At 46.1% G+C, this 13,151-nt stretch overlaps 1 protein-coding gene across 1 annotated transcript in view; it reads left to right on the top strand.

Moving 5' to 3' along the window:
* CCDC198 (coiled-coil domain containing 198) overlaps positions 1-6,723 on the top strand; it is a 41,605-nt gene extending 34,882 nt beyond the window's left edge. The window contains 1 exon segment of the mRNA XM_030215192.1: positions 5,569-6,723. Coding sequence (XP_030071052.1) covers positions 5,569-5,819 — 251 coding nt within the window. The 3' untranslated portion in view covers positions 5,820-6,723.
* Positions 6,724-13,151: the final 6,428 nt, after the last annotated feature.

Genomic DNA, 13,151 nt, shown 5'->3' with positions numbered 1-13,151 from the left:
ATTACCTCCTGCACCAGATCATGCGCTCCACTAAGGACTAGGTCTAGAATTTTTCCTTCTCTCATCAGCTCCTGTACCAGCTGCTCCATAAAGCTGTCCTTGATTTCATTAAGGAATTTTACCTCCCTAGCGTGCCCCGATGTTACATTTACCCAGTCAATATCGGGGTAATTGAAATCACCCATTATTATTGAGTTGCTCAGTTTGTTTGCGTCCCTAATTTCCTTTAACATTTCTGCATCCGTCTGTTCATCCTGGCCAGGCGGACGGTAGTATACTCCTATCACCATCCTTTTCCCCATTACACATGGAATTTCAATCCACAGTGATTTCAAGATGTGTTTTGTTTCCTGCAGAATTTTCAATCTATTTGATTCAAGGCTGTCGTTAATATACAATGCTACCCTTCCACCAATTCGATCCACCCTATCACTACGATATAATTTGTAACCCGGTATGACAGAGTCCCACTGGTTATCCTCCTTCCACCAGGTCTCAGAGATGCCTATTATATCTAATTTTTCATTTAGTGCAATATATTCTAACTCTCCCATCTTATTTCTTAGGCTCCTGGCATTTGCATACAGACATTTCAAAATATGTTTGTTGTTCCTATTTACATCATGCTTAGTACTTGACAGTATTAATTTGTAATCTTTTGTCTGATTTTTATTTTTATTTAAGGACACCTGATCTACTATGGTCTCTTTTGCAACCTATCAGGATACCCTATCTTCCCTGTTTTGGTGATGTCTTTGAAAGATACCTTATCCCGAACCATGCGCTTTTGAACGACTGTCGGCCTTCCCCCCCCCCCCCCCCCCCCCGTTTCTAGTTTAAAAGCTGCTTTATCTCCTTTTTAAATGCTGATGCCAGCAGCCTGGTCCCACCCGGGTTAAGGTGGAGCCCATCCTTTCGGAATAGGCTCCCCCTTCCCCCGAATGTTGCCCAGGACGTCAGACTCACAGAAACAGAAGCCTGCCCTTGCAGATCAGCAACGTGGCGCGCCAGAGAAGAGGACTTCGGCTGGCAGGGGTTGGGGACCCCCACCAGCAAAGGTATCCGACGGCGGGGGAGGGTTGGCGGCGGGGGGAAGAGGGGGGGTCGAAAGGGTTGGTGCTGGGGGGGGTCAAAAGTGGTGGTGGCGACTGGGAGGTCAAAAATGGCAGGGGGGTCGGCGGCACGGGGGGGGTAGGGCTAAAACATGCCCCCTCACCTCGGGCTTTGGACCCCCCTCCTGCCGAAGTCTGGCTACGCTCCTGCCACAAAGCAGAGTAACATATCAGTTTAAGGATGGGTAAGGTGAGTATTTCACCATCTAAGCCCCAAATTGCCCGTGAAGATTTTTTTGGGGGAGGAGGGTTGAAATAACTCCTGCAACAGTATTGTCAGACAGCATTATCCCCCTAATTTCTACAAAGTTACGCTCCCAAACATATGCTTGGCGTGCAACGTCTAGAGAGATGTGTGTCAGGGGCATTCCCAAGATTAGCATTTGCAAGTTATAGAATACTATCACTTATGCATTTAGGGCTAGATTCTATTTATGGCTTCTCAAAAATTGATGCCGAAAACCCCCCTCTTAAGCAGTATTCTATAAGCTATACCTAAAGTTCAGTGGAGTTTATAAAATTAACATTTAAGTGTAGAGGTTGCGCGTAAATTTAGATGCCGCCATTTGCACCAATGAAAACATTTAATTTCATTTATTCATTTTTTATATACTGCATTATCCAAAACATGTTTGATCCAATACGGCTTATATCATAAGTACATAAGTACATAAAGTACATAAATGTTGCCATACTGGGACAGACCGAAGGTCCATCAAGCCCAGTATCCTGTTTCCAACAGTGGCCAATCCAGGTCACAAGTACCTGACAAGATCCCAAAACAGTACAATACATATCGAAACAGATTCAACAGTAACATGAGGGAACTTGCAATAACAAGGCTTAAGAGTTAACAATAGAAACTTTATAGATTGACATCGTAACATGGTGCAAATGCCCACGCCTAAATTTACACGTGGAGTAAATTTACATGTGGAGTGGAGGAGTGGCCTAGTGGTTAGGGTGATGGACTTTGGTCCTGGGAAACTGAGGAGCTGAGTTTAATTCCCACTTCAGGCACAGGCAGCTCCTTGTGACTCTGAGCAAGTCACTTAACCCTCCATTGCCCCATGTAAGCCACATTGAGCCTGCCATGAGTGGGAAAGCACAGGGTACAAATGTAACAAAAAACAAACAAAAAAAATTATTCTACAATTATGTGTGTAACTCAAAATCACACCCCTGATCCACCCTGAAATGCCCATGACCTTTCCATTTCTGCACCCTCTTCTTTGGGCCACGTGTAAATTTTAGGCACATATCCCGTGCCTAACTTTAAGCATGTATGTTCCAATTAAATCTTATTAGTGCCAATCATTGCTTGTTAAAAAGCCAATTGGTGGCACTAATTGGCTTGGTATTCTATTAAATTGCATGCACAAATCGAGGATACGCCTAAATTTGTGCATACTTTTTGGTGACTTTTATAGAATCAGGTATGTAACTGACATCAGTCAGGTGTGTGCAATTATGCCAGTCATTGAGCTGACATAAGTGCTCACATCGAAAATTACATGCGTAAATGGGCAAATAACTAGTATTCTGTAACAGCAATTATATATGTAATTGCTGCTGTAGAATTCATGCTTAACACATTATATCGGGGCACCTTTCTTGAATTTACCCCTCTGTATCTGTCAATGGCATCTTTGAAATACCAGACCTGAACCAGAAAGAATATCAAAACCTGCATTCAAGTATGGCCATGACGTTGTATAGACAGGGACTCTTCCTTGTTTACTATACTGTGGCCTCTTGGGTTTTTTTATGACTCAATTAATATTTTATTACCACTGTAATAATTTAATATTTCTTACCACAGGCTACCATTATTTCATGATGAATTAAAGGAAGCATTTTAGATTATTTAGTCTACAGAATGACTTATTTCTGCAAACATAGCAAAAATCATGTAAAACTGAAGATGCCTGTTCTGAAGTACAATTATTAGGGCACAATTCAATCATACTGAGCTATATGTTAGGGCCTTTCTGTAAAAGGCTAAATCAGCATTTGCTCTTTCGAAAACTAAGTTTGGACATGTAACACTAGCTAGCTTGTTTTCGAAAGGGAAGGACGCCCATCTTCTGACACAAATCAGGAGATGGGCGTCCTTCTCCCGAGGTCGCCCAAATCGGCATAATTGAAAGCCGATTTTTTGCGTCCTCAACTGCTTTCTGTCGTGGGGATGACCAAAGTTCACGGGGGCATGTTGGCATTTTACCGAAGGCAGGACGGGGGCTTGGTTAAGAGATGGGCATCCTCGGCCGATAATGGAAAAAAGAAGGGCGTCCCTCACAAGCATTTGGTCGACTTTACTTGGTCCCTTTTTTTTCACGACCAAGCCTCAAAAAGGTGCCTGAATTGACCAGATAACCACCGGAGGGAATCGGGGATGACCTCCCCTTACTCCCTCAGTGGTCACCAACCCCCCTCCCACCCTAAAAAAATTAAAAAAACATTTTTCCAGCCTCTATGCCAGCCTCAAATGTCATACCCAGCTCCATGACAGCAGTATGCAGGTCCCTGGAGCAGTTTTTAGTGGGTGCAGTGCACGTCAGGCAGGCGGACCCAGGCCCATCCCCCCCACCTGTTACACTTGTGGTGGTAAATGTGAGCCCTCCAAAACCCACCCGAAACCCACTGTAGCCACATGTAGGTGCCCCCCTTCATCCCTAAGGGCTATGGTAGTGGTGTACAGTTGTGGGGAGTGGGTTTGGGGGGGGGTTGGGGGGCTCAGCACCAAAGGTAAGGGAGCTATGCACCTGGGAGCAATTTGTGAAGTCCACTGCAGTGCCCCCTAGGGTGCCCGGTTGGTGTCCTGGCATGTGAGGAGGACCAGTGCACTATGAATGCTGGCTCCTCCCACAACCAAATGGCTTGGATTTGGTAATTTCTGAGATGGGCGTCCTCGGTTTCCATTATGGCCGAAAACCAGGGACGACCATCTCTAAGGCTACCCCCACGGTAGAGAAAATAGAAAATAAATCCCCGTGGTAGAAAATAATTTTCTACCACGGGGAGCTGCGCATGCCAACTTTGGAACTACTGCCGGACTCCAGTGGTAGGGCCGATTTGGCACACACTACCCGTGCGGTAGACTTTCCACACATTTGTAAAAAGGCCCCCCAATCCTCTATTGCCTCTGGTATACAAAAAAGAAAATCTGATTGTGAACCCACCAAGGACAGAGAAAGTATCTGCATATAATAAATTTAAACAGCTTTGGTTGTACCACAGAAAGGAGCTATATGAAATCCATGACTCTTTATTTCTGACCTGGATTGATAATGTTGGAAACAGGATACTGGGCTTGATGGACCTTATGGCAATTCTTATGTATTTATGTCAGGGGTGTAGCCAGACTTTGGCAGGAGTGGGGTCCAGAGCCCGAGGTGAGGGGGCACATTTTAGCTCCTCCGCCATTGCCGACCCCCCCCCACTGCCGTCGCCACCGCCACCACCACCACCAACTTTGACCCCCCCCCGCCGATGACTCTCTCGACCTCCCCCCTCCTGCCGCCAATCCTCCCCTGCCGCCGCCATCGCCATGGGCTACCTTTGCTGGCGGGGGACCCCAATCCCCGCCAGCCGAGGTCCTCTTCTTCCGGCGCAAGGCTTTGTTCTGTTTCTGAGTCTGACATTGTACGTGCAGGATGTCAGACTCAGAAACAGAATGAAGCCTTGCGCCAGAAGAAGAGGACCTCAGCTGGCGGGGATTGGGGTCCCCCGCCAGTAAAGGTAGTCCATGGCGATGGCGGCGGCAGGGGAGGGTTGGTGGCAGGAGGGGGGTTGAGAGGGTCATCGGCAGGGGGGTCCAGGGCCAAATCTATGGGGGCCCAGGCCCCCGTGGCCCCATGTAGCTACGCCACTGATTTATGTACAGGATACCATGGGAATCAGTGAAACTAAGGGGCCCATTTACTAGGGCGCATGAGGCGCCTATCCGTGTCTGACAAGTGTCAATTTGGAACTACTGCCCAGCTACTGTGAGCCCCGGGCTGTAATTCCATTTTTTTTACACGCGTCTGATTCATGTGTCAGAAAATATTTTTTATTTTCTACTGCATAGTGCTAACCAGGCAGTAATCGGCAGTGCGCACTGATGATTACTGCTCGGTTAACGCGTGAGACCTCATCGCCAAGACAATGGGTGGCAGTAAGGTCTCAGGCCCAAAATGGAGGTGCGTCAATTTTTATTTTGCTGCAGATCCATTTTTGGCCAAAAAAAGGCCTTTTTTGCAGGTGTGCTGAAAAAATGGACCTGAGTGCGTCCAATACACGCGTCTATGCCAGCGCAGGCCACTTTTCGGTGCACCTTAGTAAAAGGACCCCTGGGAGCTTTGTGGGTTTCTCATCATCTCACTTGCATACTTATTATTATGCCACTAATATACAATTGCCTATAATCTCCTATTACAGAGTTTATTGATATTATTATTATTATTATTTATAGGAGATACTTGGAACGAAGAATTTATACACCAATGCTACACTCCCTTGTACCAGCCACGTAAGAGCACTACATTGGAGTCCTGGATTCTGAAGCACAGTGCTAACAAAGACCTATTTTGTGATAGTTCAAGCGATGACTCATCAGACAGCTGGAAAAGGGAGGGAAGACAGCTGCAGCGCAGGCCCGTCTTAATAAGAACAAAGACGGAACGAATCCCAGTTTTTGATGAGTTCTTTGATCAGGAGATATAGTTTTGTACAGAGAGCCTCCATCACACTGTTTTGCATTGTGAATTATATATTTAAGTAGGGACGTCTAGTTTAATCATGCCACATGATAAAAATCTGTTTTTGAAATCATTAGAAATCAGAACATTTTTAATAATACCTTGACCTGGGGCAGCTCTTGGGGGGATACTGAGAGATGCGGGGCCTCATTTGCATATGTAAGTAAGGGCTGAAATGTATTACTCAGCACCGTTTAGCAATGATGATATCCTAACAAATGTGTTTTGCCATAACTCACTGCCTTTCATTAATGATTCAAATGACCTTGCTTGTCTACGGCCCTTACTCTTGTCCATTCCATAGTATAATTTCTTCTTGTTCTCTGTCACAAAACCCATTGCTCCTTGTACCAATTACTTAATTCTTCTACTAGCACTGACAATAAAAATTCTTCAAATAAAAGGTCTTAGGTCAATATTTACCATGAGATAACTGGGTAGGAGAATCTCCTCCCACTTATATCATGCTGGCTGGGCGATTGCTTGGTTTTCAGCAGCCCATAACTGGATAGTGCCACTAATAATCCAGGATGATCACTTTGGCATTATCCAGTTAATGTTGGGATGGTCTGGGGTGGCATCTGGTTGGAGTTGAGAGTTACTTTTGCGCCACCAATATTCAGCGGTAGTACCTGGTTACCTACCCGGTTAACTTAAGACGGCAAAGAAATTGTCTTAAGTTAATTGGTAGCTGTCTAAGTACTGCCACTGCATATCAGCAATGCCTGTGTAACTCCCAGCAGGTGGCTGAGTAGCCGCAAATCAGTACTGATACCCAGATAGGTGCTGGCATTGAATAGCTACTTATCATTTCTATAGCGCTACTAGATGTATGAAGCGCTGTACACTTGAACATGAAGAGACAGTACTTGCTCGACAGAGCTTACAATCTAATTAGGACAGACAAACAGGACAAATAAGAGATAAGGGAATTGCTGTTAAACTGTTCTTGAGCCCTTGTGCCTAGGCCGAGGCTTAGGAAGGACCTTGGCCAAGGCCTAGGGTACACCAAACAGGCACTAAGCAAACCCACGGCCACAAAGCCCCGCATACTCAGGACAATCCACTATCACCACCAGAAAAGGGAGATAGACCACTCAGGTGGGCCTCATGGCCGAACGGGAACCCATTCGTACAGAGTCCAAGCTTACGGGCCTCACAGCTGAACTGGAACCGAGTCATACACTAGGGAAGGGAAAAAGAACGAGGGGTCCCAAAAGGGACTGGAGCACATGCAACACCCACAGCGCTAGCTAGGACACAAGGGAAGGGTGACAGACAAAAAGCTAGCAGGTACAGGCTACAACCAGAGGAAGGGAATGCAAAGGCTACACAGAAACACAGGTAGCAGAGGCAAAGCCCATAGGGGAAAAAGGAAAGCCGGGGACAGAATGGGACACAGACTCTACAAGAGCGAAGATCCATAGGAATACTCTAGGCTGTACCATACAGCACTCAAATACACTAGGCTGTGCCACACAGCACTCAAGGGAAAAGGGAAGCCACTCATAGGAACACTCTAGGCTGTATCATACTGCACTCAAGGGTAAAGGGAAACCACTCATAAGAATACACAAGGCTGTGCCACAGAGTCAAATAACAGACTCTAGAGACAAAGGGGAAAGCAAGCAAACAGAGAAAGCTGCCTTTACATACACCAATCAGATAAGGAGCAAAGCTCACAAAAATAAGGAGGCAAACACAGCAGACAAAGAGTTAAAGCAGGCTAAAGGGAAGGACTGCTTTAACACACAAGTCAGGAAGAAGCAGGGCTTACACTGCAGTCAAAGGTTTAAAGCTAACAAAGGAGAAGAACAAACAATGTTCTTACCAGAACTCAGCAGCACACAGAGACAGAGCAAACAGAGCACCCACAGCTGCACAGAATTAAGATAATCAAGGAAAGTAGCTAGGCTAGGGAAACAATCAAGCATACGCTGGGAACAACCAGCACACAAACAAGCAACAAGCAGCAAACTCCTACGGATGTGTCAGGTTCTCAGGTTCAGAGCCCGCGGGGTCGGAGTTGGGCTCTGGAGCAAACATGAGCCCTTGGGCTGCTGCCGAGGAGCAACAGCAGCAGGCAAAATCCACCAACCAACACTGGGCAAGCACACCGGCAGGGACTGCAGGCACTGCCCAGCGAACCGGAACACATGGACTGGAATCCCCTGGACTGGAGGACACAGGACTGGAACCCCCCGGACTGGAACACTGGACTGGAATCCCCCGGACTGGAGGACACAGGACTGGAACACCGGACTGGAGCACACCGGACTGGTCCACAAAGCTTCACCTGCACTTAGCTACTAAACCCCCCAGGAGTTGAGCTCCTGGGTTCGAGTAGCCGGCAGGACTTACTGGATACCGGATGACACAGGGACCAGGACTGGAAACAGAAGTACTCCTAAACCTAAACTGATCTACGTGCTCCCAAGCCCTAAACCAGCAGGAGTGTTCCTAACAGTAAACTGACAAAAGGACTTCCTAAGCCCTATCTGCATTGAACCATAGTCGGTAAATAGTGGAATATAAATTCTGTTGTATTGTATTGTATTAAGCTGATTAAAACCACAGCGAAAGTGCAAATACCTAGTTCAGGTGGTTTTCCCTGCCCTCCACTGCATCCATTTGCATCTCCTTCCTGTCTTTACTCTCCTCCATCCATGTACAGCAACTCTCCCCTGTCCTCCCCTCCCCATCCATGTCCAGCAATTCTCCTCTCTCCCTTGCCCTCTTCTCCTATCCATGTCCAGCGATTCTCCTCTGCCCTCCCCTAACCATCCATGTCCAGTGATTTCTCCTCTCTCCCATGCCCTCCCCCATCCATGTCCAGCGATTCTCCTCTGCCCTCCCTTCCATGTCCAGCGATTCTCCTTTGCCCCCTATCCTCCCCTCCCATCCATGTCTAGTGACTCGCCCCAGCCTTTACCTGCCCCCTTTTCAGCCCCTGTTCCAGTTCCAACCCCAGCCCCACCTGTCCGCCTTCAGCTCCCCAACAGCCCTCCTTTCTGTTCCTGCTGCCGCCTTGCATTTAAATCTTTTATTTTACCTCAAGTTGCAGCAGCGGCGGCAGCATTGAAAGCAGCAGACTCGCCTTCAGCCTTCCCTTGCCTCTCAGTGTCCCACCTTCTTCTGATGTATTTCCTGCCCCTCAGTGTCCCGCCTTCTTCTGAAGGCAGGACACTGAGAGGGAAGGGAAGGCTGGAGGCGAGCCTGCTGCTTTTATTGCCACCACCAGTGCGATTTGAGGTAAAATAAAAGATTTAAATTCAGGGCGGTGGCAGGAACAGAAAGGATGGCTGTTGGGGAGCTGAGGGTCGGCAGGTGAGTTAGCTTTGGAAAAAAAGGTGCCGGTACGCTGTACCGGTGCTTACCGGCACAAAAAAAGCACTGCTTCTAGTTCAGCCACTTATCTTACCCCACTAGCACTACACAGCAATTACATGGCAACTATACAACCTGGATGTAGATGGCAACAGATGTCCAGCAGGTGGCAGGATGTTCCTCAGGTGGATCAGTGAGGCAGGTAGAGCAGGGGCTGCACTTCAGATCAGAGGGAAAGCAAGCAGCTATTTGCCTCAGATATGAGCCTCTTTTATGCAGAAACTGTAGGCTGCAGCTGGTTTGGTAATGTAAATCTTGGTCCTGCAGTTGACACATGGATCCTAAATGTTTATAACAACTTTGTCTGTTTCAGATTTTATGACTTGAAAAAGCCACAATACTGTCCCACTTACATCATGCTACATGGTTACTCTGACCATGAGCAGTGGTTATATAAACAATGTGCTGTTGTTGTTCCAGTTACTGTGGCAGTCTGGCTGGCAGGGGAACTCTGGCAGTCCCTGGCTGATAACAATATGCAGGTGCTATTATGACTGTGTCTGTCTGGCTAGCAAGGAAAATTCCAGAAGTCCATTGCTGGTCTGGCCCAAGGTCTGTAGTCTCTGTGAAGGTTTTCTCCCAACATGTATCAGAATGTCTTAAATGAGCCAGGCTCTGACTTGTAGTGTCACATATTATAGTTCTATATAGCTATATTGGATAGTGCCACATATATAGTGCTCCCACACCATGACAGGAATGAACCTCACTCTTAAGCCAGAGTATGTGGAGTATGATCTCAGTATCTCAAATTTATTGCTAATGTTCTTCATAGTACTTGTATTGTGCCAATGAGAACTTATTTCTGGCGTTCATAAGATGTAACATGCATAAGCAACTTATCCAGGTGTGCTTGGAAGTTCTTTTTAATCAAGCCTGTGACACCCATAATGTTGGGAAATATTTCTGTGTCTTTCTGTCATATTTTCTTAGTCTCAGACTGCATTTCTTGGTACTTGAGGATCTTTCCTCTCTCCACATGATTCAACGAGTAATCTCTTTGGACCGACACATCTCTTGTACTATTATATCTGGTGTTCTGGCATCCATCTTTTTATCAGTTGGGATGCGGATGTCCCAAATGATCATAATCTCTTCATTTTCCATAATTATCTTAGAGTCATGATCCCAGTGCTTTTCCAGCACACTGAGTAATACTTACAGAGTTTCCAATGGATAAGATGTGTCGCCTTGTTGTGCCTCTCTGTATAAACAATTTCTGCCAGCCATGAGAAAAGTAACTGTTTCTAGCTCTTTCTTACAGAATAAGTACCGTACATAAATATTGCCATACTAGGAAAGACCAAAGGTCCATCGAGCCCAGCATCCTGTTTCCAACAGTGGCCAATCCAGGTCACAAATACCCGGCAAGATTCCCAAAATGTACAAAACATTTTATACTGCTTATCCCAGAAACAGTGGATTTTCCCCAAGTCCATTTAATAACGGTCTATGGACTTTTCCTTTAGGAAGCCGTCCAAACTTTTTTAAAACTCTGCTAAGCTAACTGCCTTTACCACATTCTCTGGCAACGAATTTCAGAGTTTGATTACACGTTGAGTGAAGAAATTAGATGCCCTGTTTAAATCTTTATTTTAACTGAAGAGGGATATATTTATTTTATTTATTTATTTTAGCACATTTATATCCCACTTTTTCCCACAGGTGTGCAGGTTCAAAGTGGCTTACAATGTAATGATAGGCTGTCGCTAGATCAGTTGTTAAACATTTACAATCAATGAGATAGGATAGAAGGAACAAGGGAAGTAGAAAAGAGGGAAAGGGCAAGAGGGCCTAAAATGGTCCATGAAGATGTTATTAGGAAGGACTGTTATGATGAATCCGAGGAGTAGGCTATCCAAGATAGGCTGGACTGAGGTAGATTCCTGAAGCTGAGATGATTATGAGTAGTGGAACCGTTTTCAACAAGACAGTCTACAGTGGAGAGCTGTGGCAGAACCGTCGAGACTAATTGAGAGAAAGCTTGCCTTCGAAGACAGGAAGCGAGGTGAATCGTCTGGACAGACCATGCCGACCCTGCATAGTGGTGATGAAGCTGTAATCCGCCACTCCAACCGTCCACTGCAGCCCCCATGACAATCGGCACAGCGGCCTGTTCAATCTTTGGCATCTCCAACGACAAACAGCAGATGTGAAAGTGAAAGCCAAAAGACAGCAGGAGACGAAACCCCCCACCATGAGACGCACTTTCCAAGAGTGCACGACAGCGCTGCTAGCTTCCAACGGCCAGCGATCGAGCGGTGGGCTGAGTGACAGCAGGCACAGACAGAGTACGTCGGGTCCGGGGGAAAGTCGCAGTGCAGACGAAGCAAGCAGCCTGAAGGAACAGACTGATGCACGCTGGCGGTGGCGGTGGCCCAAACGAGGCTCCTGTAACGGTTCGGACCCTGCTGGGTGGACCTGGGCCAGACCGTGCTCACTGGCACCCGTCACCCATATGCATGCAAAAATAGATGGCATAGATCAGAGAAGCTGGCTAAGTGGGGTAAAAATTTGTAGTTACCATTCTTTAGTTGCAAAAGTTAACAAGTGGTAACTTCAGATCCTCAGGGGGTCTTTTACTACAGCTTAGCTCAAGTTATCTGCAGCAAGGCCCATTTTATTCCTATGGGTTACTTCCTGTTCTGGGGCAGAGGGAGCTGCAGCGAAGTAAAGTTTAGCAAACTTGGAGCAGGCGCGCGCCGTGGCACCCCCCCCCCCCCAGCGGCGTCCACCCAGGGGGTGTCATGTCGCCGGAGGGGGGAAGGTGTCATTTAGCAGGGGGGGGGGGCGCTGCACCCGGGGGGGGCGCATCGGCGCTCCGCCCCGGGTGCCATCCAAGCCAGGAATGCCACTGCAAGTATGCAACTTAGAATCTAGGTGCACCATGTTACAGAGTTGTGCACAAAAATTTTAATTAATGCAAATTAGTGCTGATAATTGCTTGTTAAAGTCTAATCAACAGTGCTGATTAGCTAGTTAATCCATTAAGTTATATGCATTGCTATAGAATATGCTTTGATTTCCACACAGAAATTAAGGTGCCATATATATAATCCCGGAGTTAGCGCACAATTACTATGTCAAGGATTCCCTCGATCCCACCGACCCACTTTCACCTCTAATCTTAGCTTTCTGTCAAAAATTGCAGAAAAAGTTGTTTATAACCAATTTCTTGATTATGTTGAGAAGACCCTGGTTTTACACCCTCACCAATCTGGATTTCGTCAACGTCACAGTACAGAGACCATTATTACTACTCTACTCAGCGATCTTCATAGTATTCTTCACAAAGATGGTATCACCTTTATTGTTTCATTAGACCTCTCAGTGGCTTTTGATTCAGTTGACCATTTTCTCCTTTCCTGATTGTCTCATATAGGAATATCTGGAACAGTTCATAATTGGGTTTCTTCCTTCTATCTAATCATTCGTTTTCAGTTTATTTGACTCCTGCCTCTTCCACTTCTTATCCTCTTAACTGTGGTGTTTCACAAGATTCTATCTTGTCACCTTTGCTTTTCAATGTTTTTATTAGCCACTTGCTACCCTGATTCAAAAGTACTATATTAGATTTTTTATATTTGCCAATGATATTTCACTGTTTTTTTCATCTCTCCTCTTAAAATTGACTAGCAACCCCTACCCCATTGCTTACTGCCAATAAACTGTTGTTAAATCCTGAAAAGACAATAGCCTGTGGATAACTGGCTCTCTGTCTACACCAACAAGTGTTCCAATTATTTTTGGTCTCCCCATCTCATGTTTCTGCTATCTAGGTATTTGGTTCCACTCTTGGTTATCTTTCACAAAACAGATCTCTGAGGTAACTAAAACCGGTTTTGCAATGTTATGTATGTTTCGTTACTTATGTGACTTTCTTGACTTTGCCTCTTTGCATACTGCTCAC

The sequence above is a fragment of the Microcaecilia unicolor genome, chromosome 9 (assembly GCF_901765095.1).
Source record: "Microcaecilia unicolor chromosome 9, aMicUni1.1, whole genome shotgun sequence".
Lineage (NCBI taxonomy): Eukaryota > Metazoa > Chordata > Amphibia > Gymnophiona > Siphonopidae > Microcaecilia > Microcaecilia unicolor.
The sequence above is the reverse complement of the archived record's forward strand: the minus strand, read 5'-3'. Positions and strand labels throughout refer to the sequence as shown.